A 27,497-nucleotide genomic window follows, 5' to 3' on the forward strand; every position below is an offset into this window, starting at 1 on the left:
AAGTATTATAATAAACATCAAGTTAAAAAAATCTCAAACTTTAAAGCTCTGAAATTAACTCAAATTTTAAGGCCATTATGATTGGACTTAAAATAAGACCCTTGTCTCAAATCCTATAAATACTGAGGAACATATAATCAAGAAACTGACTTCTTTGGAAAAATATAATATCTGATTTCACCAATCAAGGATCATTTGAAGCATAATTTACTCCTTTCATTTTCCATGACACTACTTCTTCCATAGGCAATATGGTATAGCAAAAAAAAAAAAAAAAAAAAAAAAAAATCCAGCTTTTAAAAACAAAAAGCTAGGAAGGTGAGTGCATGTGTGTAATCCCAGCATCTTAGGAACCTGAGGCAGGAGGATAACAAGTTCAAGGGTCAGTCTCAGCAACTTAGTTAGACCCTGTCTCAAAATGAAAATTAAGAAGAGTTGTAGATGTAGCTCTGTGGTTAAGCACCTGTGAGTTCAATCCCCAGTATCTCAAACAAAACAAAACAAAACAAAATGACAAGTAACTTAAATCCACATATCAGCTTTCTTAACTTCTTCAAACCTCAGCATTACCATCTGCATCCAAGTATCACTGTGAAGCAGCTAACACAGTACCAAGCATATAACAGAATTAAGTAAGTATTATCTACAGCTTTTTCAACCTATGGTCTATGCTTAACATTTATGGGTTAAGTCTTACAAAAAAGCCCTAACCATAAGATCTTTAAAGGAAAGGCAAAGACTACTTTAATTATTTATATCTTATCCCAATCCTTACAGGATTTATAACCAGCTAACATACTATAAAAATGCAGTGAAAACTTGCTGAAAATTTTGTATGCAAATGTAATGAATAAGACACAAAGAATAAATATATATAGCAACAACTAAAAGGGTAGTAAAAACATTGTAATGAATACCATTATACACAATATGAATTTCATGAAGTACAGTGTACAAGGAACACCTAACTTTAGCTTATTTTTTCAGTTATTTGACCAGGCACCCTGCTGAACACACACTAATGTTTTACCAGTCTTCTGCAGAATACAGTTTGTAAAGCACCACTCTAGAGTGTTGAAAAGAAAATTAATCTTTCAAAATGACTTAAAAAAAAAAAAACAGTCCTTTTAAGCCAAGTATAGCAGCACAGGCCTGTAATGCTAGCTACTGTGGAGGCTGATACAGGAGAATCATAAGTACAAGGCCAGTATGAACAACTTATTGAGACCCTACCTCAAAAGAGATAGATAGATAGAGAGATAGATAGATAGAGAGATAGATAGATAGATAAATGGGTTGGTTATGTAGGTTAGTGGTAGAGTGCCCCTAGATTCATGCTGCAATACATAAAAAATTAAAAAGTACTTTTTATAAAAATAAAGGTGTACACAACTTCCATTCATCAAAGAGATAGAATTAGGATCTGGAATTTCAGACTCCTAGATTATTCTATAACACATGCTGAAAAAGAAGACTCTATAGTGGTACTAATTAAATAATTTGTTAGTATTATTTTGAATTATGTGTTTTTGTGGAAAAAAAGAATATCATAATTATACAAGAACTAAGTAAAACAAATTTAATATTAAAATTAAATTGAGGGATGGGGTTGTGGCTCAGTGGTAGAGCACTAGTGTCTGGCACATGTGAGGCACTGGGTTCAATTCTCAGTACCACGTAAAAATAAATTAATTAATTAAATTGACTTTGTAATGGTCAGTTTTAAAAATGAAGTGTTTTGGACATTAAAACCAATCTTTATAACAAATGCTTTAAATTAACATCATTTTCCAGTCAATATTAAGTAAGATTTGCCCTACTGGACTGCACCAGCTGGACTAAATATATGAAATAACTATTTTTCAAGCTACAGGACATCAGGCAATGAAAGACAGTGATCCCTGAGAGGTGGGAAGCAAACCAGGTGAGACCTACTTGTATTGTCCTAGATTACTAACTTTAGAAATTTTTAAGGCTGCCTGTGCAGGGAGCAGAAAAGCAGATTGAACCTAGTTGAGTTACAGAGTTCAGGGAAGGAACTGAGTCCAGAAAGACCAGACACACTAGAGTATATAAGACAGAATACCGGAAAAGCAAAGAAATTACAGAGTAAGAACTCTGGCATGCTGCAGAGGGTTTCCCTTGAATACTCAGCTTTGTACTGACTACTGCATACAGATAAGGAAACTAACCAAAGGAGAAGGAACAGAAAGATTTAGTACAAACAGTAATATTAATAAGTAGACTAAATGTTAAAGTCTTAAATAAACTTCTAGTTTGCATTTCTTTCTTGTACTTTGTTTTCCTGTAACATATAATGATATTCTGAATATTTTGTTTGGCTCAATCTTTGCAAAAGTCAATATATATATTTATAATAAAAACTGTTCTACATTTTATAAATGATTAAAATTTCAGTTGTAAAACATGAATCTTCAAAAAGTACTCATTAGGATACAGAATTAGAAAAGAAAAGCCTCATTTGAGGTATTAAAAGTCTTGCCATGTAATGTATATGTAAAATTTTAAATACAATATACATACAACTAATTGTAACAAAAATACTGATTCAAAAAATTAAGATGAAGCTGGGCATGGTGGCCCACACCTGTAATCTCAGCAATGCAGGAGGCTGAGAAGCAGGAGGATCATGAGTTCAAAGCCAGTCTCAGGAACAGGGAAGCATTAAGCAATTCAGTAAGACCCTGTCTCTAAATAAAGTAGGGCTGGGGATGTGGCTCAGTGGTCAAGTGCCCCTGAGTTCAATCCCCGATACCTCTCCACCAAAAAAAATTTAAGATGAAAATAGAAACACACATCTCAGTTTTTATGTATTCACACACAGAACAGTCCTGGACACTAAAGGAAGTAATTTTATGGCTGGAATGAACTTGAGGAGTAGGTAGTAACAGTTACATCTCTTCATTTTACATGGTTCAAAACCAAAAACCTAGGCTTACACAGCAAATCCTAGGATTCCTGAATTTGTACACTTCTCTTCTCTGCCATAGTTGTTCTATGGACACTTATTATTCAGCCATCCAATTCCTTATCCAGTGTCCTACCCAGAGTCAAGTGATACACATTTCCCTGAAGCCACACAAAATCCTGGATTTAAAATGACCAAGCAACCAGAATAAGGTTCAAAAAAGGCTTCTCTTACCTTCTGGAACTCACCCAGAACATACAAAAAGGGCTCATAAAAAAGACCAATTTCTATCATAACTTCCCTAGTATATATAATACTCTATGAAGAATCATGCTTAGGATACTTGAAAAAAATAAAAACGAAAATTTGAAAAAAATAAAAACATTGTTGTTTTTCATATACTCTCTGAAAAAGGCAAGTACAATCTAAATGACTAAGTTAAGTACTGCAATTTGTGTATGGGGGACAGGTAGCTGCCATGTTCCATTTCCAATTCATTGCCATTGCTTCTTTTTTCATGATTAAGAACATCAATCATAAATTTAGAATAATTAACTAACTATCCAGAATTTAATTCTTTTATTCTTTTTAATTTATTTTTATGTGGTGCTGAGGATTGAACCCAGGGACTCGCACATGCTAGGTGAACACTCTACCGCTGAGCCACAACCCCAGCCCCCAGAGTTTACTTTTTACTAGCTGTATAATCTTGGAACAAGGCTCTTGAATTTGTTATGATCCTGTTTGCCCATAAAATAAAGTTAATAATATTAGAGAGGACTGTGGTGATAATTAATGAGATGACATATGTAAAGTGCTTAGCTTAGTGAGGGCCCACAGTAAATATTCAAGAAATGTTGCATTTCATCATCACTATCATTACCATCATTATTTTCTTTAATTCTATCAGTCTTCCTTTCAATTATACTTATTTATCACACCTTCTGCTTTGCAGAAAGCTGCAGCTTTACTCTAAGTTGGCTGTAAAGTAGAAAAAAGCCCAGATTAATTATATAAACTATTATTTTATCTGAGCATGTTTTACTTGTACCGAGTTAAAAAAAATGAATTAATAAACATTAAATAAGCTATATAATTATTTAATCAATGCTAACAACTCCATTTTTGCCCTCACAAAGATCAGCAGATTTTTAGCCTATACCATTTCAAATAGTTTATCAGTTTCCTTAATCAACATTCTAAATTAATAAGCTGAAGGCATTAAGAAATACAATAACTTCTCTGAAAACCCAATGTTTGATAGTGGAAATCACTCTAGTAAAAGAATACCATGGAACAAACAATTTACAACCATTCAAAAATAAATTAACTGACCAACAACACAGATTCTACTCTTTTTCCTCACTAGGCATAAGTAAAATTCAATGCCTGGACCCATGGAATTCATATCTTCTAGGTGAATTATATATAATAACTAAAATATAAATATATTTGGGAAGAAAACACTACAGAAATACAGTATTTTTTAAAATTTCAGTATGAATATAAAGGATATTGTGATTTTTGCTAAAATATTAAAAGGGGAGATGGCCACAGGGAGCTACCTCTGAGGATACACTAGATTTGAACCATTATGCTCCTATAAAAATTTCCCAGTTAAAACCATGTATAATGGTGTTAAAGTAAAATAATCAAGAAACTATATAATATTTCAAACCCTTAAAGACAATAAATAATATTCAAGTGTACTACATGTTTTCTCTAATATAACACACAATTGGGCTAGCTAGCAATTTTTCCAGAAAGGCACATCTTTAAGAAACTAATTACTTGTGAAAAGACAGCCCTTGATTGAAGGGCTAAGGATTGAAGGATTAAGGTCTCCCAGCAAAATAAAATCCAGTACTCCCTGTAGTCAGATTTGAGGACCTGGGAAGAAATGGTTAGCCGGCCAGCAAAGGAAAAGCACAGTTCCAGATTCTCCTGCCTCCAAGAATATGTGGCATTTTAAAGCACCTTCACCCTTGGCACAGAGACAGTTATGTCTAATACCAAAATAAGATTTCAAATATCTGATACATCACAATAGGCAATTCACACTTCAGGAAAAAAAAACTAAATCCTTCTGAAATATAAAACCAACTAAAAGACAATAATTATAACACTTTCTTTTTGAAGGCATTATTCAACAATTATTCATTGAAGGCTTACCATATGCTAGTTAGATTGGAGGCTAGTGACCTAAGTTTTTCCCCTCAAGAAGCATTCAAACGGTGGGCCACTTCCAGCTTAGTCATGGTAGCTAACTACCAAGCCACCGCACTTGCTGCTGCTAGAGTTTCTGGACAAGTTAGAATCAAGAATTTACAATGTGATAAAGGGAGTGATAAGGAAATTGCTGGTATGCTTCTAGGATTTGATGACTTTTGTAATATGGTACTGGAAGATGTCGCTGAGTTTGAAATTATGCCAGAAGGAAGAATTACTAAATTAGATCAAATTTACTAAATCAAAATAACAATGCTGGTTCCTAGAGGAGAAGAACCTGAAGTGTAAACAAATTTCCTTGACTTATGCTAGATTCCATTTTGTTTTATAATGTCAACAAAATGGAGTTTTTAAAAAATCATTTAAGGTCAAGATTCTCTAAAGCTAATTTTCCAGTTAAAGGGAAATGCTTTGAAGATATATAATCATTTTTCTAAGTTAATCATGGTTATCTTGGAAAAAGAAGAAATGAGCTTGTTTTCTGAAGACTAAGAAATAAAGGTGCTTTGGGGCTGTTATTTATTACACTATAGTAGTCATTGAAACAAAGATTGTATTGTTTTGCCATTTGCTTTTCTGTCATTTTATATCTGTTTCCATCCTCATTTATATTACCATTTGTTTTTCAAACAATTGTTCCAAACAAAATGATGAATTCTGATTTTGAATCAGTACATTTAAAATACATGAGTTGATTGAAGAATTCAATTTGAACTAAAAAAAAAAAAAGCAGCATTCAAATGATGGAAAAATCTATATTTTAAAAGCAAGCAAAACCTAATAAAACTGACTGGTTTGGGGGTAATCTAAGGAATAAAAGTTTACAAATAGTCCTGTTTAATACTTCTTTCTGATGGTCTAGTGAATGAAATCTTCACACTTCAGAGCTTATAAAACATATTCACAGCTAATTTTTAATTAATATTTTTATTACAAAACACACTTAATTCATTTCCCTATCCCAATCAATTCTACCTGTTCTAGTCTTAGATCCTCATTATCTCTGGCCTGAAATAAAACAAGTTCCAAATGATTTATCTCTTCTCAAATCCTTCAAATCATCCCACATTGCTGACAAGTTATTCTAAAAATATCTGCAGGTATTTCCTTAATCAAAACTTGACTTCATTTTCCATACTCTGAGAATAAAACCTAAAAATTTGAAGTATAGCATACCAGCTTGTTCTATAGACTCTCTTGTTGCACCTCTAACTACTCAGTACAACCAACTCAGAGGTATAAAATACAGTTTTCCTTCGAGACAAATGAATGAGGAATGAAATCACAGATATGAAATTGTATTTGAAAAATGTATACAAGGAAGCACTTTGGAAAGAGAAATATAAACGGTTTCTTAAGCAATATTAAAAGATGTTTGACATTACTCATAATGGAAATAACAAGATTACATTTCTAACCAATTAAAATGGCAAGGATTGAAACAAAACAAGCTGATAAATATATAAGTAGAAAGGTTACAGGCAAACAACCACTCTGGTCCACCATAAAAAGTAAGTATAGATTTGTAACTGCTAGAAGAAACCATAGGGTCAACCTCCAGGCACCCACTTCCCTAATAAGACTTGTAAAGCTCAAGAAATGAAATCAATAATCAATAAGTAGATACCATTAAAGTTTCTGCACAGTAAAGGAAACAAGAATTTAAAAAAAAAAAATAAAGAGCCTACAGATGGAAAAAAAAAATCTTTGTTAGCTACTTTTCTGACAGAGGATTAATATTCAGAATACACAAAGAACTCAAAAAACACCAAAAAACTGAATAACTCAATAAATGGACAAATGAAACAGACACTCCTCAAAAGAAGAAATGCAAATGGCTAACAAATATATGAAAAAAAAGTTCAATATCCTTAGCAATCAGGGAAATGCAAATGAAAACTACACTGAGATTTCATCTTGCCCCAGTCAGAATGGAAAGCTTGAAGAGTACAAATAATAACAAATGCTGGCAAGGATGTGGGGAGAAAGGATCACATGTATATTGCTGGTGGGATTGCAAATTAGCACAGCTACTATAGAATCACTGTGGAAACTTCTCAAAAGACTAGAAATGGAATCATCACATGACCCAGTTAATCCACTCCTTAGTATGTAACCAAAGAAATGAAATCATACTATAGCAATATGTATATTCCAACGTTTTTAGCAGCGCAATTCACAATAACCAAGTTATGGAACCAGTGTAGGTATCTATTGACAGATGAGTAAAGAAAATGTGATATGTATATATGCAAATGGAGTTCTACTCAGTCATAAAGAAGAATGAAATTATGGTATTTGCTGGTGGTAAGTGGATAGAAATGAAGAACATCATGCTAAGTGAAATAAGCCAGACTCAAAAATTCAAAGGTTGAGGATTTTCTTTTATATGCAGGAGCTAGAGAGAAAAAAAAAAGTAAGTTTATGAAAGGACAGAGTCATAAAAATACAAGAGAAAACAGCAGGGGAAGAGGATCAAGGAAAAGAGAAAAAGAGGGAAAGGTACCTACTGGAAAATGAAACTGACCAAATTATGCTATATGCATGTATGAAGACAGCACAAAGAATTGGAATTCTTCTTCTTCACAAATATATGAAAAAATGTTCAACATTCTTATGCATAATCATAAGGCATCAATTAAAAAAAATAAAAAGAAGACTAGTAGAATAGAGAAAGGGGATGTGAGGAGGTAAAGTGGAAGTACTGGGGAATGAAATGGAGCAAATTATGTTATGTGCATGTATGAATGTCACAATGAATCCCACTATTATGTACTAACAAAATGTGTTCATTATAAATTGAAAATTTAATGTATGGATTTTCTGACCTAGATACACTATATCTAGGGATTCACCCTACAAATGATATTCACTTGTTTGAGAGGATGATATTAGAATCAATCTAAGAGTTCACCAAAGGGGACTTAAAACTATTTTTCATCACAGGGAGTACATATCCATGCAATGTAATGCTATACAGTTACTCAAGAGGATTAGGTAAAGGACGTGCTGATATGGCTTGATCTTTAAAAGACATGGTTAGGCAGAGTATGACACTACTTGCATTTCCAACCAATCTCCCTGTCAGAAGATAAACACATGCACACACGTGTACACACTCACAAGCATGCACATGCAAACACTTGTCTGTGCAAGAATGTCAAAAAAAAAGATAAATAAAAAAGAATAAAATAAAAAAGAATCTCAATACCAAAAAAACCTGTCAGTGTCTGCTTACCTAAAGGAAGGAGTATTGAGCTCAGAGGTAGAAAAACTAACTTAGGTTTTTGCATTTTTTATTTTGTTATTATATATAATTTTAACATAAGTATGCATTACTTAACAAAAGAATATTTTACAACTTTAAAGAAATAGGCAGGTGTCCCATTTCATCACCTCAAAATAAAAATTTGAAAACTTCCACTCTAAATCTTCTTAAGAAATTTTTCCAACCCTAAGGGGGCTTTGTATTTTAATGCTAAAGCTTACTCAGGTCATTCACTTGGATCTGATGAGGCATACTCATTCTTCAAGGTCTATAAGGCTCAAACCTCATGCAGTAAGTCACCAAAAATCAGAATTTAATATATTTATATATAAGTCCACAATGCGTTCATTACATCATGCTGATTCCCTAAAAGTGTGAGCAAGATGCTATCTAATATATTCTTCTGTTTCCAGCACCAAGCATATTGCAAACACTCAACAAGTGTTTCTGAAAGAATAATAAGGTGTGGGAGGGCTCAAGATTGCAGAATAGATAGACTCAGCCTTAGTTTGGTTCTTCAAACACAACTGCTTGTGGAGGTGGGTAACTTGGGTGAGTACTGGAAATTGCACAGACAATAAAACTAAGTGAACTCCAGAGAATAAGGAGAATGATGAAGCAAGAGAAGCAAGATACCCCAGTGGTGGGGGAAAGGGAAACTTCCCTCCAAGGAAGTAAAGGTAAAAGAGAAAGTGACACAGTGTGACTCAGAAAGTTGAACACTGAAGACAAACAGCTTAAATAAACAGGTGATCTGGAGTCTGCAAAACAAGCAGGCTTTAGAGAAGAAATTCATTGCATCTCTCAATAAATTCTTGGATCCTACTGTCAAGACACTAAACTCTCTGGGGATCATAAAACTGAGAATAATCATACTTCAGGGTTCCTGTGGATATCTTCTTGCATTTAGTGGCTGGGCAGTGGCTACACTAGACAGTTGTGGCTTAGATAAGTGTTTCTGACTTAATCCAAGCATCAATGGCTATGACAGGAAAGGGAGTGGAAGGCACAGCAAGCAGATCAGCAATGCTGCCCTCTGTGATGCAGAGCAATATCAGTTGCATGTGGCTTCAAGCAGAAGTCAGCTCTAAAGGCTCAGGGATAAAATCTACTCAATAACTTGGTCCCTGCATAACCTCTCCAGCCCAGAGCTCCAAGTTTCAATTCTTCTTCCTTCTTCCCATCCCTTTGAATCATTCCAGGGATCCAAATATGGCTTTAACATTCACCATGCCCCAGGGTACATAGACTAAAAACCTCCTGAGAGAATATACTCCAGGTGTCATACACACTCTGCCCAAAATTGGTCAGCCAGAAGGTTTTGCTGCAGCTCTGACATATGCCATGTACCCAGTTCTGCATGAACTCTAACAAACACTTCTACTTAAAGAAAAGAGGTATACAGGCTCCCAGCTGTTGACCTATCCCCAGAGAAGCATAGATAGAGGGAGGCTGAGGTCTGGTTCTTGGGCAAATACCCCACAGTAGCAGCAGAAAGAGAAAACACAATAGTTGATTACATCACATCTATGTGAATCCTCTATATCAATCACAGCTGCATCTGGTCAGAGTGCATAGGGCTCATAAGCCTGAAGTGAGTGCAACAGAGGGGGAGCTGTGTGATTCCAGCTGGCCCTCCCTGTGAAGCACTTACATCTGTACCAGTCTCTGATCAAAGAACAAGAGCTTCAAGCCTTTCAATGTACCTAGAACACCAAGAATCAGAATCACTTTCAAATAATAGAGTTACTATGAATAGTGCTTTGGGAGCTAATGCCTCCATAATAGGAGCAACCACACAGAGGCATATCTCACATTCTCTGCCACCTATACCATATGTGCCTAAAGTACTGGAGTATCCCCATCCTAACAAGTCTTGCAGAGACAATGGGTCTTTCTAATCCTGTTATGGTACACTCTGTGCCCAAAACCACAAATTGTAACCAAAAAAGTTATAGGAAGATTATACTATGGAGTCAAATTGGAAATAAACTCAATATTACACAACAAATCAAAACTCCAAGTCACATTAGCAGAAGAAAGGCACATACTGTGAAGGCTATCACATGAAAATGGACGAAATTCATTAGAACAGATGCTCAAATCTCAATACAGAAACACAGAAATATGAAAAAACAAGGTAATATGTCACCTCTCAAAGTTCTTCACAGTAAAAGATTTCAAAGATATTGAAGTGGGTAAATGCCAAAGTAGTCATAAAAATCATTTTTAAAAGCTCAATGAAATCCAAGAGAAAACAATTGAATGAATTAAAAAAAATTTCAGGATATAAATTCAATAAAGAGATTGAGATTTTATAAAAGGACCAAATAAAAATCAAAAGCTCAATACACAGGAAAAAACTCAGTTAAAAGCCTCAACAACAGAATAATCAAGTAGAAGAAAAAGTATTAAAGCTTAAGAACAACTGTCAAAATATTACAGTAAGACAGCAAGACAAAAAGACAACATACAAGGTCTCTGAGTATTATGACTTGGATATGGAATGTTCCCTTAAGGCTGATGTGTTGAAAGCTTGGTCCCCAGTGCAGTTATGTTTGGAAGTCAGACTTTTGGGAAATATTTGGATTATGAAGGCTCAGACTTCATCAGAGGACAAATAATTTGATAGTATTTATTGGGAGGTGGTAGAAATGGTAGAAGGTGGGACCTAGTTGAAACAGTAGTCCTTGGAGACATGCCACTGGGATTATCTCATGTCCCTGCCACTCAGCTTCCTGGCTGTGATGCCACTAGTGACTATATCTTGATACTTGGTATCTTGTCCCTAACCCCTTTTTGTGCATGTGCACTTGCTATTCGTCCCTGAAGTTTCCTGGAAGCTCTGCTCTACCATGCCTTTCCTCCATGATGTTCTACCTCAACTTAGGCCCAAAACAACGGAGTCAGCCAATCATGAACTGAAACTTCTGAAACCGAGTCAAAAAAAAATCTTTGCTCCTTTAAGTTGTTATGTCTGTTGTTTTGGTCACAGGGATGAAAAGCTGACTAACACACTAGGACACCATTAGAAGATCAATTGTATAATTTGCATACCAGAAGGTGAAAGCTACATTAGAGAGAACAGAAAACATATATAGTTATAGAATAGCAGAAAACTTCCCAAATATTGGGGAAAATATACAGGTACAGGAGGCATTTATATCCCTAAATAGACATGGCCAAAAAGAACCTCTACACAACATGGTTATAATGCCAAAAGTACAAAATAAAGAAGAATACAAAAAGATGCAAGAGAGAAGCACCAAGTCACACAGGTAAACAAATCAACATAGCAGCATATTTCTAGTAGAAATACTAAAGGTCAGAAGGGCACAGGACAATATATTTCAAATCCTGGAAGAATATAACTGCTAACCAAGATTACTACTCCCAGCAAGGTTATACCTCAGAATTGAGGAAGAAATAAAATTTTTTAAAGGTAACACAGATTAAGGGTGGGGGGGGGGAGTGGAATTCATGACCTCTAGACCAGTACTGCAATAGATGTTTAAGGGAATTCTATACTCAGAAGAAGAAAGATAAAACAAAATCATGAGAGGATGTAAAAGAATAAAGCTCACTAGACTATACAAGAAGATGTGCAAATGAGAAATAGTAAAGTGATATCATCAATACAATAAACCAAAATAAATTAATAATAAGTATCGAAATTCAAAAAAAAAAAAAAAAAAAGCCTTCAAATAAAGAAAAGCTCAAGACTGGATGGATATGCTGCTGAATTTTACCAGACTTTAAAAGAACCAATACTAACCAAGATGGCAAGCTAATAAGACAGTTAAGATTCGAAAATGATTCAAAAACTTTGCTTTTCTACTTTTTTTTTTGAGTGCCAAGTATTGAACTCAGGGGCACCCAAAAACTGAGCCACATATCCAGCCCTATTTTGTATTTTATTTAGAGACCCGAGTTGCTTAGTGCCTTGCAGTTGCTAAGGCTGGCTTTGAACTTGTGATCCTCCTGCCTCAGCCTCCCAAGTCACTGGAGTCACAGGCCTATGCCAAAGTGCCTGGCCAATTTTACTTTTTATTAGTATCTTGATAAACCAACAGAAATTTATCAACAGAAACTATTTCTTACTTTTGTAAGAGCAGTGTTTTATCTTTTAAATTAACTTTAGATCATCCTCAGGACAATTTGCCAACTTACAGTGTTAGTTGGGTCTTCTTGTAAAATTCGATCATATAGCTGTACAGCATCATCATATCTATTTAAAAAGAAAAAGGAAAATCGAGAGTCATTATCTTTAAAATGCAGTGATAATAGTAAATACAGAAAAAGATTTAACTGGCAGGGCTTCAACTGCATTCATAATTTATGTCCAAGTCTTCTCATCTGCATTTAAAAGGGAAAGTTTACTACAGTCTAAGTTTTTAAATAAAAAAACACTGTATATAAAATACTTACCAGAAAACTTCAAAAAACACTGATTGAATTTGGTCTGAATACAAAGGTAAAAACTAGCAACACTGTTTGAAGAGATAGAGCAAGCATCAGAACCAAACCTGGGACATGGCAGAAATGTTAATGTTAATAAGTAATACACAGTACAAACACCTATGTCCAAATTAATGGTTCTAATGGGAAAAGGGGACAAGAGGCAAAAACAGATGATAATGTAAACAGACGAAGATTCATTTCTATGACTCTGATTATTAGAAAAGCCTTACAGATTGAAGACACCAAACCATAAGAATATATTCAATACTCTTACTGAATAGATCATGCTGGATGACATTCTCACTGGTATGACTCATCTTTTTATCCTACGATTACAAACATAAATCTTTGAAAACAGACTTTATTTTCTATGTTTTGTTCCTCATGGACACCTCTCTCAGAATATTTGTTCAACTTTCTCATTGTTCACAGCTAACTATCAAATACCTCAAACTCAACAAGTCTTTCTACCAGAAATATTTCTTCCTCATTACTTTTTTTTTTCCTTTTTTCCATTTGGTAGATAACATTTGAACATTCAAGATAGAAAACCAAAAGGCATTTTTAATTTCTTTTTCTCTTTCATTTCTAAAATGTAATCGGTAGCCTATTTTCTGACCCTCTCAATTTCTTTTCATCTTACTCTCTCTACAATCTCTGCTACAGTTTATAATTCTAGTGCAACAATCTCAAAACTGCTTCCTTTCTGAAACTACTCACTACACACCCATATTACAATGTTCTTACAGACAAATCCAACTGTTATTCTTTCCTTAAATTCTTATAATGGTTTCCTGTTACTCTCAGTTGAAATTTCTTAGTAGGGTATATGAAGTCCCACACAATCTGGTACCTGCCTGTACCTCTAGCTTCAGTCCCAAACAGCAACTCCATCATTCATTACATTCTAGATATAATGAACTCGTAATTCTCCTGAAGTACCTACAGATGTGCTTCTAAAGTTATCATTGAAGAGGGAGCAATAGACAACGCTTCAATTAAAACAGACTATTTCAGCCAGTCATGGTGGTGTACGCTTGTAATCCCAGTGGCTTGGGAAGCCAAGGAAGGAGGATCATGAGTTCAAAGCCAGCCTCAGCAACCCCGAGCACTGAGCAACTCAGTGAGACCTTGTCTCTAAATAAAATACAAAATAGGGCTGGGGATGTGGCTCAGTGGTTGAGTGACCCTGAGTTTAATCCCCAGTATCACAGGAAAAAAAAAAAAGGACCATTTTTTTTTTTCTCTTTTCCATTACTAGGTTAAGAGTACACTTAGAAACAGAATTCTGCTTTTTAAAAAGGTTGTAACTCCAATCTAGATAATAGTGTCATTCATTTGCTTTGAATGTGTGTATGTGTTTCTAATCTAGATAATAACAATGTCTTTCATTTGCTTTGAGTGTGTATGTGTTTGGGTCTGTGCATGCATGTGCTATGTATATTTCTCAAAACAACCTTTACAGATTGGCAATATCTGTACTTTAGAGACACAAATTTGAAAAGAATTTAAAAAGTTAAATAATTTGTCAAGTCAAAGCTAGGAAATGCTGAAACAAGACTTTGAAGCCAGCTCTTACTCCAAAGCATGATCTAATTTCAGAAGGTTAGAGATGGTAAATGGGTTACATTACCCATTTCCTGGGAGTAACTGACAGGATTTGTGATGAGAAACACTTTGACACTATTCTAGAACTCGGCAGCAAGAGACCTCGTGCAATGAATGATGTGCCATGAGCATGAGAGAACCTAACACAATCTCCATTTTGCCATTTTTAAATGGAATCACATTGTTCACAAGATTTGGTTACCTTTCCATGGCTTCAAATCTCATGCCTGTTAATCGTTTGACTCTATGACTGCCAGGGAACTGTCTTCTTAACTCCTGAAGACAAAACTGAAAAAATAGTTGGTAAAAAGACTTGAACAGTAGTAATTACCTTATGTATATTAAATGGGTTACAAGGAATGGTTTACATAGTTTTTACTATGTCCGAAAATGTCTTGTTAGTTCCACTTAACTTTTCTGTTCTTTTGTTTTGTATTTAAAAATGGATGCTAGAGACTAAACTCAGGGCCTTTATGTGGTAGGCAAGCACTCTACCTCTGAGCTACAACCCTAGCCCTCAACTAACTGTTAAGAGAAATAGTCAATACTAATTACAGAAAATATTCAATACAAGTCATGCACCAAGTCTTAATCACTTATATATAAATAAAGCAAGTTAAATATAAAATAGGCCAGGCATGGGGGCTCACACCTATAATTCCAGCAACTCAGGAGACTGAGGCAGGAGGATTGCAAGTTCAAGGCCAGCCTCAAATTCTTAGTGAGGCTCTAAGCAACTTAGTGAGAGCCCTCTTTCAAAAGATAAAATAAAAAGGGCCAGGTATGTTGCTCAGCAGTTAAGTACTCCTGGGTTCAATCCCCAGTCCAAAAAATAATAATAATAATTAAATACCTACCAATGCCAAGTCATCTCGACCATAGTCTAGGGCTGCAATCATCACCTGTTCGTATATGATCCAAACTAGATAAATAAAGAGGGGGAACACAGTTTAAAATAAAAATCTGCTAGACATAAATTAATGTATTCTTTAGTTTGTGATACTTTAGAGAATATAACTTATAACTGAAAATTGATTCATTATTTCCAGAATAATAAGGAAAGAAAGCATCCTTTCAGGTATATTTCAGATATATTTTGGTATCTTATGAGGTAAAAAAAAAAAAAATCCAATATTAAATACTTTTACTATTCTAAGATTCTTCATGAAATACATTTTGGCAAGACATCTGGTGGCTTGTAAGCTTTAAAATAAAAATGCCTATTTGATAGCCTCACTTCTACCAGCAATTTTTTTAATAAAAAAAAATAAATAAAATATTAAATTTTATGAAACAAAAAGTCACAGGTAAGAGTGATCTGACCAGTAGAAAATACGTAAGACAGGTTAAAAAAAGAGAGAAAAACCATAAATGAAATGTGCTGAGTCTGAATGTAATAAATTAACAGAAGAACTTACTATCATCTCCAAGCTTAGAAGCATATTCATTAATTAACTCTTCTCCAACTTCCACAATTTGCTCACTATTTCTTGAGTTTTCTTCTCTCCATTTCCTCATTTTATCTCGCATTTCTGAAAATATAAGCTAGTTATTTTTTCGTATTATATACATACATACATACAAATGATAGACATTACTGACAAAATGAAATCTACTATTTGTGTAAATAAAATAAACTCATATTAATGTAGAAGTCTACCATATCTCCAAGTTGATAAAGTAGTACATAAATTGAATAGATCGTTCGGAAGAATGAAAAAGCATCAGAAGTGATCTATCTTTAAAAGTAATGAATGGCATGAATCTGCTACACAGATGCTTTTTCCTTGAAGCAAGAATGTGTCTTAACTTTTGGGGGGGTCACAGACCTTTCAGAGTTTGATAAAAGTCAGGGAATATTCTTCCAGAAAAATACAATTATCTATAGAAATTTTTTATACTCAAGGTATTTTGAAGTTTACTCATTGATCCAGGAATATAAAAATTTCATTATAATTATTATATTAGACTATCAGCAATGAAGGAATATTCAACATAAATTTCCTTAATGTTACAGTGCCATGTAAGGAAGTAAAAGTAAAGGAAATCTTTTGTTATTTTAAATGAGGAATAATATAAATAATGTAAAATAAAGCCAAAAGCACTGACAAAAATAAAAATCAACAGAATAACTTTGCATATTATAATATAACAGGGAATTCTGCAAGTTTCAAAGAACAGCATTGCTATGTTGTGAATGTATCTTCCAAAGTTCATGTGTTGGAAATAAAACCCCAATGCAACTATGTTGAGAGGAGGAACCATTAAAGAGGTGATTAAGTCATGAGGGCTCTACCTAATGAATGCACTATGTCATTATCACAGGAATGGGTTATTTATCACAAGAGTTGATTTCTGATGACAGTATGAGTTTCAGCTCCCTACTCTTCTGCACATTGTTTTGTCCTACTGCTATGGAATAACACAAGCAAGGCCTCTGGTAGATGCAGACCTAGATCCTGGACTTCTAGTCTCCAGAACTTTAAGTCAAATAAACTTCCGATTCATTAAAAAAAATGTCTGGGTTATTGTCATAGCAGCTCAAAACAGACTAAGAACTAATAATAATAGAAATACAAACACACACACACACACACACACACACACAGGTATCTCATCTAGTCCCTTTTTTTCCCCCACAATATTAAGGACTGAATGTGCCTCCTCTCAATTCTTAATGCCCAATGTGATGATATTAGGAGGTGGCGCTTTTGGGGAGTTTATCAGTGCCTTTAAAAAGAGTAAGAGACAGGGCTGGGGTTGTGGCTCTGTAGCAGAGTGCTGGCCTAGCACTTGCAAGGCCCTGGGTTTGATCCTCAGCACTACATAAAAATAATAAAGTAAAGGTATTGTGTCCAACTACAACTAAAAAATAAATTTAAAAAAGGTGTTAGAGACTGTGTCTTTTCTCTTTCCTCTACATTAGGTGAGGAGAAGTAGGCTTCCTACCCTTACTAAACACTGGCTCTTCGAGCACTTGCTTCTCAAATTTCCTAGCTTTGAGAACTATGTGGAATCAATATTTTTTGTTTAGGACGTCCAGTCTATGGTATATTTGTTACAGTAGTCTGAAATGAGTAAAACACATAGTTTAAAAACAACCATCCAATTCATCACATACATGCTTCTTATTACTATCTGAAAATCTTACATATATTCTACACTTTGAAGCTATCACCTTCTTCCTTCTATAGACATACATGCTAGACAGATTTAAATAGTTGAATTGAATATTGTTGAACAGATGAGTTAAATGAACACTACACTGGAGCTCTGTATCATAAAAAGAAAATTTATCACAAAATGAATTTAATTTAAAAAAATGGCCCCAGAATTGGTAAAATCATGACAAATCATGAAAGAGTAATATACAGTTAATTTCTTCTTCTGAAACATATAAATCGGTTTATATTTTATTCTGCACAGAAATGACCTTGAACTAAGTTTTTTAAAGGTCAAAAAGGAGTTCATAAGGCAAATAAAGTAAATTTTCTTATTAAGAATTCCTGGGGCTGGGACTGTGGCTCAGTGGTAGAATGCTCACCTAGCATGCATGAGGTACTTCAGCAACACAGAAAAATAAAATCAATACATTGTGTCCACCTAAAACTAAAAAAAATAAATATTAAAAACAAAAAGGGAGGAGGAAGAAGAGGAGGAGGAGGAGGAAGAGGAGAAATAGGAGGAGGAGGAGGAGGGCCTAGCTGGGCATGGTGGTGCATGCCTATAATCCCAGCAGCTCCGGAGGCAGTAGGATTGTGAGTTAAAAGCCACCCTCAGCAACAGCAAGGCACTAAGCTGTCTCTAAATAAAAAAGAAGAAAAAAGAACTGTCTCTAAATAAAAAAGAAGAAGAAAAAAGAATTCCTGAAGGGCTGGGGCAGTGGCTCAGTGGTGGGGCACTGTGTTTTATCATCAGCAACATATAAAAACAAACAAAATAAAGGCATAATGTCCATCTACAACTACAAAAAAAAACCCACCTCCTGAAGCTGGGCATGGTGCTACACACCTATAATCCCAGCAGCTCAGGAAGCTGAGAAGCAGGAGGATCGCAAGTTCAAAGCCAGCCTCAGCAAAAGTGAGGTGCTAAAGCAACTCAGTAAGACCTTGTCTCAAAATAAAATACAAAATATGGATGAGGATGTAGCTCAGGGGTTGAGTGTCCCTGAATTCAATCCCAGGGACCCAAACCCCTCATCCCCCCAAATCGTGAAAGTTAAGAGGTTTGGGTCCCTGGGATTGAAAATACAGTGAAATCAGGAAATAAGAAGGTAGGAAGTAATGAATTAGGTTCTTAGTTGAAAATTTCTGAGCAAAAGAAAAACAACACGATTAGAGCTGTATGCTACAAAAATCACTGTGGTGCAGGCAAGCAAGCAAGCAAACCAACCAGAAGATCTACTGGAAAGTAGTAAAAAGTTCAAAGAAACTAATCATGGAAAATGTATGATTAGTGAAATTGGTTTGAATAAAAACTCTTATCTTTTAAATGACCTCATCTAACTTAATGAAAATATATTTAAATTTCTACACTTATGGAGATAATACACCTAAAACTCAGGGATGTGTATTTGTGTGTATATGTGTGTACATAAAGTTCTTAGCAAAGTATCTATAGAGATTCAGACTGACATGACTGCAGCCACCTTGAGTCAACTGTCATGATTAACCCTGGTCTGTTTTCCCCCCACATAGTTTTCCAGCATGCTATAAATAAATGAAACCAATAGAGTGGTATGTTGAGCTTTACTGACATGGACCCTGTCATCATTAGTTCCAGGTATGTGCCTGATATTCTTGATATTAGCTTAAGATAAAACAGGTACATTCCAGCTTTGATGAAGTTATTTTTTCTCTTATCTTCTTTCAAAGTCCCTGACCTCTGACCCAAATTGTGAGTATGCACATGGTTTTACTGCCATTCAGGATGGTGTTTCTGTCAATTAGTCCTCCAATAAACTTCACTTTGTGCAATCTTGGATCTGACTACCTCAGTTCTTTAGTCTCCCAGTACATTGGAGCCAGCTATTATACACTGGGTTGCTCTGAAATATCCGGAACACAGTGTGAACTCATTAAGCATTAGCTCCCTCCAAATCAATGAAGTGATCTAAACGATATGCAACAATTAAGCAATGGCATCAGATAAACAAAATGGAGAAAAATAAGTAAAAATGATGTGAAGTATTTTTTTTCTTCAAATTAGAAAGACTCTGGAAAAATGATGGCAGCTTCAATGGCACTATCAATAGCTGCAAGATCTACATGCACCAACATCTACACAGAAGAATGCTACAGGAAGCAATAAGTGGCAAGCTGATAAATTCCAAAACAGGAGAACTCCCAAAGAGCTAATACATATTCACTGCAAAGCACTAAGAGCTATTATGTGAAGAACATCTGAAACAAGAAGGGCTCTGCTCTTGCCAATCCCAGCTGAGTGCAAGTAGACAAAGGCAAGAAGGACTGAACTGTCTGGAGCAGGTGGTCCTCTGACAGGTAGTCAATCCTGACTGGTCAGGCCTCATTTTTAGGACAGGATTCCAAACAAAGGAAAGTGAAATCAAAATTCAGCAGTCCAAGATCAATAGGAAGCCCCCCCCAAAAAAAAAAATTCAGAAAGCAAGAATACTACACCAAAAAAAAAAAAGAAAGAAAGAAAAGGAAGCTCTCTGAGAATAAAAACTTTACTGAATGCCACACCTCACTTTAAAATCACAGGAAAACTAATTTCACATAAAAATGAGCAGCAGAAAAGTGTCAAGATCACACTTGTCAGTCTTGGATTTTGCATCCAGCTCCACTAATTTGTTTATAGTCAAGATAAATTATCAGACAACCTAATTTCTAAGACATTCCCTTTTGATATGCAATAAGTTGATATATCTATTGATATATCCCTATGATTTTCACTCATTCATTCAAAAATGCATTGTTATTTTTATGACATATGCTAGAAACATAAAAATGAAACCCAATTGAAAAGCTCACAAGCTAACAGAAAAACTGTAAACAATAAAAACACCCAAATGGTTCAATATTTCCATTTTTTGTGTTATTTTCTTTCTTTAGTTTTCTCTTCTACCCATGTAGTGGCAGTAGTAGACTGTGGTTAAGAATAGAAATGCTATACTCAAAATGCTTAGGTTCAAATTCCAGCTCTGCCACTTTGTAGCTGTGTGATATGAGCTGAGTAATAACTTTGCCAGTCAACAGTTCTCATCTAAAAAATGGAGATAAAAATATAATAATGGCATCATATGATTATTGTAGTGAGCACTGAGTAACATATTTAGCATGTGCTCAAAAACTTTTAGCTACTATTAATATTTTACCTTCTATATCCTTTCCTATTTTCATGTACGCTACTAATTCTCTTTTAGTTTTTGAACCAAGAGGTTTTAGAGATTCTCCCTAATTATATAGCACATTATATAGCAGCAAATGCTTAGTCTTTTTATAATTCCACCATCTCTGATTTTGCTCTTCACGTTGCATTTAGATCAGGGGATTTAAACAGGGGTCAATAAACTATAGCCCCAGGGCCAAAATCTATAGCCACATTCTTTGTAGTTTTATCAGAACCTATAGAGCCCTCTTCATTCAGATAATATCCATGGTTGTTAGTGTGTTACAATCACAGAGGGACAGTAAAGACAAACCATGTGGCACACCAAAACCACTCGTATTCACTATCTAGTACTTTCCAGGAAAAAATATGCCAACATCTGAGAGTAATAAGTAGCAGAAAGGTGAAAAGATCTACAGTTAAACAACCACTATTTAAATTTCAACTCTGCCATTGATTTGCATCAGCAAGGTGATCTTGGACCTACTATTTGACATTTCTAACACCTCAGCTATAAAATACAAGGGATCACAAGCCTGTCCTACAAATCTCTGATGAAACTTTTACATAAAGTAAAACCTGGATCTCTTACATTGTTGCTTGGATAATACAATTGTCTGAGGCTTTTTGTTTGTTTATGAGCTGATTTTTTTATTATACTTGGGAGGGCATGCACTCACCAATTCTTCATAGGCACATAGGCACTTCATAGGCACATAGGCACATATCTTTCACAAATTTCACACATTTTCCTCATCTGCTTGGCCCCGAAGTTTAAGACTTTTAATATTAAGTAATTCATGTAGGGCATTTTACAAAACGTAAAATGCTGCAAAATTTTAGTTACTTCGATTTTAAGGAAAAACAACTGATAACCGTTTCAGCCACTGGCTAAAAATAAAGGCTTTTCCAGCACTCTTTACTCAAGGGTGGGTTAAACTTTTTATTTTACCCTAAGTACCCCCACCAAGAGGTAAGCACCTCAAAATTAAGGTGGTTTTATTATCCATGTGTAAAATAAGCTGCTCACTGCTTACCTGAACAATTAACTGTGTAAACCATGTGGGGTCATCTAAAGACCAAAGGTTATGAGAGTGACTAGGATTATTCTGCTTATTCCTTCCATGAGGACTAGGTGTCACTGTGGTAAGACAACTAATCTCGGAAAGATGGAAAAACACGCCTGCTACTTACTCTGATGACTCTTAATTCAAAACTCCTTACTCCAATCCTATATTTTCTATACTTCACTTAATTATATATTCCCAAGTAATACAGATTCATTTACATGAAACATCATACTCCGTAAGATACCTGGGAGATAATAAGTTTTAAATTATCTGTAGTCCTATGAATTTGTTTAATTGGAGTAGTCACAGGATGTTGAAAAGACCCATTCTGAAAGAACAAGTCACCTGATTTGAAAAAAGGAAGAATTATTTTATTATTATGTACAGAGAACTCAGCAAAAGAGTTTTTCAAACTCTATATAGCAACCCAGTAGTGGAATATGAAATCAATTTAGGGTACTTCTTACAGCATTTGTGGGGGAGGGAATAAGACAGAATGAATAGAACAGAATGGAATGTTCATGCTAATACTTTTCAAGTGAAGTTCTAATTTCAACTTATACACATATATATATGTATGAACATACTTGAAAGAGTTGTTTTCTAAAATTTATTTCTTGTAGATTGTGCAGATAACACTGTTGTAGGAAAGGGGATATGCTTTTTAAAAACATAATTTCAAAGAGCAGGTCTATATCTCAAATAATGAGCAGGAGTCATATTATGAAGAGGGAAAGATAAATGGTGCTATTAATTTTTCTAGGAAAAATGCAAAAAATAAGAAGTAATGAAAATGCAGATGTTAGAAGCAGTAGGTAGGAGGGGGAGGAGAAGTTAATTTTAAGTATTATCACAAAACATCCAGAAGATATGCCCTAAGATAACTATGAATATGACTCTTCATTTAAAAATTAAACTTCAGGATATATTCTATGAACTCTGGGAACTTGCCTGTCTTGTTCAGCACTGTATCCTCAATAACTGTAATAGTGCTTGATAAAAAGCATTCAACTATATGTTTAATTAGTATGTTGTTTAGCATATTACAGGCTGATATTTATACCTGGGTGTTGACAAGATTGCCTACCAAAAACATTTTACCCATTTTAGAGGTCTTCAAAACTGATGAGATCTCTGAATTATCTTTTCCCAAAAATATGCACACATAATCTTAATTTTGCACGTAAGTTCATGAAGTTTACAGACCATATAACCTGCCTGCACAGATCAAGAATCTATAGATCTCAAGTTTAATAACCAACCCAATGACATGACGTATTAAAAACAGGGCTACAGAAGGAATCACGGAGGAATCAGGAAAAAAAAAAAAAGAAGCAAGTGGATGTAAGGAACTCAATAGAGGAAAGATGTGAAAAGTAAGAAAAGAACCTGGAGGAATGTTATTAAGAAAGCATGGAGGAAAAAAGCAAGTTAAGAACTTTTCATAGAGTGATCTACACTAGCAAATGTAGTACAGATGTATAAAACACAAACATTTGAGTTGACATTGGATTTTCTTAGAGACCTTAGAGAAGAGGTATGGGGTGGAAACCAAATTGTGGTTACTGAGAGAATGAACAAAAAAAAGATGAAGCAGGAACAGTGAGCATGAACAAGTGGAATTCTCTTAAACATTAAAAATTTTTTCAACAAATATTCATTTAGTGTCTATTACATGTCAGGCAACTGTGCTAGGTATCCTATCTACATCCTGCTTAACAATATAGTCTCAAGAAATTTGACAACTCTATTACAACTCTAAATTCTCTTTCCCACATCCAAAGTTCCAATCAATAAATTTCTTTATGTAACAGATGCTTTGAAGTGGCTGAATTAATAAGCCATCAATTCTATATCTCTGTACAGTTTGTTAGAGACTTGGAAAGTGCTAGAACTACTAGACAGGTAATAAATTATCCTATTACAAGAATTACATTATTCTTTCAACTAACCAATTCATGTTATTCAATGGAATTCCTAAGGACACACCCCTGACACTACTCCCCTCCAAATCTCTCTGAGACCTTTCATTGACCTCATACATCCTTAAAAAATCTGTTATTCTGAGTCTCTGAAATAAAAATCTAAAAATCTATAAAACTCATTTCTTTTTTTTTTTAAAGAGAGAGTGAGAGAGGTGGGAGAGAGAGAGAGAGAGAGAGAATTTTAGTATTTATTTTTTAGTTCTCGGCGGACACAACATCTTTGTTGGTATGTGGTGCTGAGGATCGAACCTGGGCTGCACGCATGCCAGGCGAGCGCGCTACCGCTGAGCCACATCTCCAGGCCTAAAACTCATTTCTTAAAATTCCCTTAAAACAGTTTTAATTCTGAAAAAGTCTAAACCTTCATTGAACAAGTGAACAAACCATATACTATTAGTTGAATTGCCTAAGTTCACCTAAGATACTAAAGAAATATATCCAACACTAAAAAAATGATTCTTAGTTATATTTTGGGACAATCTGTTAATGTTTATCATTAATCCCATTAATAATTCATTCAGACAATAAACAATCAGAGTTCCTCCCAAATGTCCAACTCTAATGACATGACAGTGAACAAAACTAGACTGCTTACTTTCATTCTAGGAGAGATAAAATTTTAAAACTTAACTGGGTAAGTATTTCAATGGCATGAAAACACATGATCCAGGGGCAAGTTTTGATTTTTTTCTTTATTCTTAATTTTTTTTTTTCTAAATTTTGATAGAGGGATGAGGAAGGGGGTGAGGTTAAGGAGGGCTCTCTGTAGTACGGAACTTCTGAGAAGAATTCTGAGAAATTATAAAGTCTAACAGAGCTAAGAGTGAGCTATACTAAACATACCTTAACAATATCACTTTTGAAAAATTATGAAACACTTGAAAAACTTTTTAAAAATATTAAAGAAAACAGTCACATATTTCCCATCTGGCTGAAAGGATATAATGGGACAAGACTTTTAAAGTTATTCACAGGTTTGTCTTCTCCATTAGACTGTGATTCTATGAAGTAGGGACTGTCTTACTTGAAATATGCAAGATCTAACACTAAGCATTTAAGACTTCTGTTTAATATAATGCATTCCTTCAGTACCAGCAGAAATATTCATGTGCCACAAGCCACAAAACCAATATATTATCTATATTATTGAATGCACTGTAAGTGTAAAGAAATTTTGTCTTTTCCCTTACATGTCTGCAACTTCATAATACTTAGAAATTTATTCATGATCAAACAGTCACATGTCATTTAAGCATCCCACAAAGGCATTCATTGAACAAACTAGCTACTGAAATCTACTGAACTATGTTAAAGGCTGGCAATGTGAATTTCAATAACATAAACTTCATGCTTTAATGAAATTCAAGTTTCTTAAGCAGGTCTCCCACGAAAGTTTCTAAAATGGGGGGGGGGATCTTTCTTGCAGAATGGATTCAATGTTTGGCTGTTTTGGTATTTAAAAACACTCTGCCCTAAATCAACCAAGGATGAGACACAAGAATGCCACACGTGATCACCTATCCAAGAGTTAACAGTTATTTTCCCCTTTAGAATAGAATTTACTGGTAGGAAATAGGTACAAAATGGTATGGAGTGTGTAAAAGTGATTTGAGGGGAGAGTGGGATAGAGAATAAAAAGCATAGAAATTAAAAACCCGGTTTTGAAAAAATAACAATTTGTTCAACGGTCTTCTACACACTTTTTCTGCACAGACTTGAAAGACTTCCAAACACTTGACAAGACAAGGCCTTACAGACCCTGTACTTCTTGGCTATAAAGAAGCTTCAACAATCCACTCTCCCGCCCCCTCCAGGCCGCCCAGGAACCACAGGAAAAGTGTGACATCCTTAACTCCAAGTCGCTCCGGCCTCATAAATGGAAGCTGCGCGGGGCCGCTGGACTTGCGCGGAGGTAGGGAGGTCAGTCATTCTTTAAACTAACAGCGGGGAATGCCAGAGTCAGTGGCCGGCCAAGGAAAGGGTCAGCCTCAACCTCTTCCTCAGCTTAGCCCGTCCAGTGAGAGCTCCGGTGCCAAACAAAGACCGGAGTACCCACCTGTCCGAGCGTAGTGGGTGCTTCCGAACGATTCCCCAGAGCTTTGGGTCGTTTTGTGCCCGCCCCGCCCGAAATTACCTTCCCAAGTGACATCGTAAAGCTCTGAGACCTTCGCCATCTTCCTAGAACCTAGAGGCAGCGGGGTAAGAGGGCGGGCAGACGTAGTCACGTGACCTGCGACCGGGCGGTAGTGAATTACGAAGCCATTTCTCATTGGCCGAGAAAGCGGAGTGGGTGGCGTCCGCCGCGCACGTGCACGCAATTCTACGGAAGGGCTTTTGGAAGAAGGGGGCGGAGTTAGCCAGGCCGTGCGCGGTGCGTCAGGAGCCTGCGGAACCAGCGGCGGCCGGCCTGTCGTCGGAACAGATTTGGGGTGAGGTGTCTTATTGACCCTAGATTTTTATCATTTTTATCGGTGGTGCGCACCACTCCCTGTTTTTTTTCTTTTTAATACATGGGCTTATTCATTATCTTCATAGTCCCCAGTCAGTACTTCAGGACTGCTTGCAGTGTTCTGCCCAAATAACCTCTCTCCCCAACTTTTTTCTTTCCTTAATGGTATTCGCTTCCCATTTACTTTTTAAGGTTGAACTAAACAGAAATACTCCAAAAATTTTATTAAGTCTCTTTAAAGGGCTAAATGGGATACTCGCCCTTTACGCTTTATGTTCACATGAATGCTCTCCTACCGACCATATTGCATGGAATTATGCCTGTCTGCCGCCACTCTAGTTATGAGTCTCCTTAAGCAGCCAATGTGTTAGTGCTTGTAAATAATGAATGAAGGCACAAGTAAGACTTTCACAGCTCCTAAACTTTGCTCCACCTGTTTACTGCGAGGGGAAACCCTCTTTTCCAGCCACATTCAAGGAACCTTTGGACCTATTCTTGAGCTAAGGAGAAATGTCTGGATTGCAAGCAAGAAATTAGAGGGTCCAAAGCATATATTTAGTATTTTAAACAATAAGAATATTAAATTTTACCGGGGGATATAAAGTGAGAAAAGAAGACTTAAAAATTCCTGCAAAACATCCATAGTTAGGGGTTAATGAATAAGATGCAATCAAGATTTGAGAAGGAAAGAAGAAAAAAGGAGTTCTATCCCACAAGCTTAGAGAGTAAGAGTTTATTTTTACCAGCTTTATTGAAATATAGTTGACAAATTAAAACTTGTGTATGTTTAAGGTATAAGATGATGGATGGTTTGATGTAAATAAACATTATAAATGATTCACAATCAGATGAATACATCATTTACCTCCCATGGTTACTGTGTGTGTTTGCATATGTATGAATGTGTGTGGGGGGGGGAGAATACTTAGTATCTATTCTGTTAACAAATTTCAAGTTTACCATACAGTGTTATTAACTAGAGTCATTATACTGTTCATTAGGTCCTCAGAAGTATTCATCTTAAAACCAAAAGTTTGTACCCTTTAACCTACATTTCCTCATACCCTGTCCCTGGCAACCTCAGTTTGCTTTTTGTTTGGAAGGAAAAAAAGAACAATTAATGCCATCTGCCACAAAGAAGTCACAT

At 35.3% G+C, this 27,497-nt stretch overlaps 1 protein-coding gene and 1 pseudogene across 1 annotated transcript in view; one reads left to right on the forward strand and one right to left on the reverse strand.

The window, feature by feature from the left end:
* Emc2 (ER membrane protein complex subunit 2) overlaps positions 1–26,111 on the reverse strand; it is a 46,436-nt gene extending 20,325 nt beyond the window's left edge. The window contains exons 1-5 of the mRNA XM_026384546.2: positions 26,036–26,111; positions 15,914–16,027; positions 15,353–15,417; positions 14,698–14,783; positions 12,597–12,654 (exon numbers count right to left, since the gene is read on the reverse strand). Coding sequence (XP_026240331.1) covers positions 12,597–12,654; positions 14,698–14,783; positions 15,353–15,417; positions 15,914–16,027; positions 26,036–26,075 — 363 coding nt within the window. The 5' untranslated portion in view covers positions 26,076–26,111. The remainder of the gene's footprint in view (positions 1–12,596; positions 12,655–14,697; positions 14,784–15,352; positions 15,418–15,913; positions 16,028–26,035) is intronic.
* On the forward strand, positions 5,186–5,446 carry LOC113179810 (U6 snRNA-associated Sm-like protein LSm5 pseudogene; annotated as a pseudogene).
* Positions 26,112–27,497: the final 1,386 nt, after the last annotated feature.

This window comes from Urocitellus parryii, chromosome 7, assembly GCF_045843805.1.
Source record: "Urocitellus parryii isolate mUroPar1 chromosome 7, mUroPar1.hap1, whole genome shotgun sequence".
NCBI lineage: Eukaryota > Metazoa > Chordata > Mammalia > Rodentia > Sciuridae > Urocitellus > Urocitellus parryii.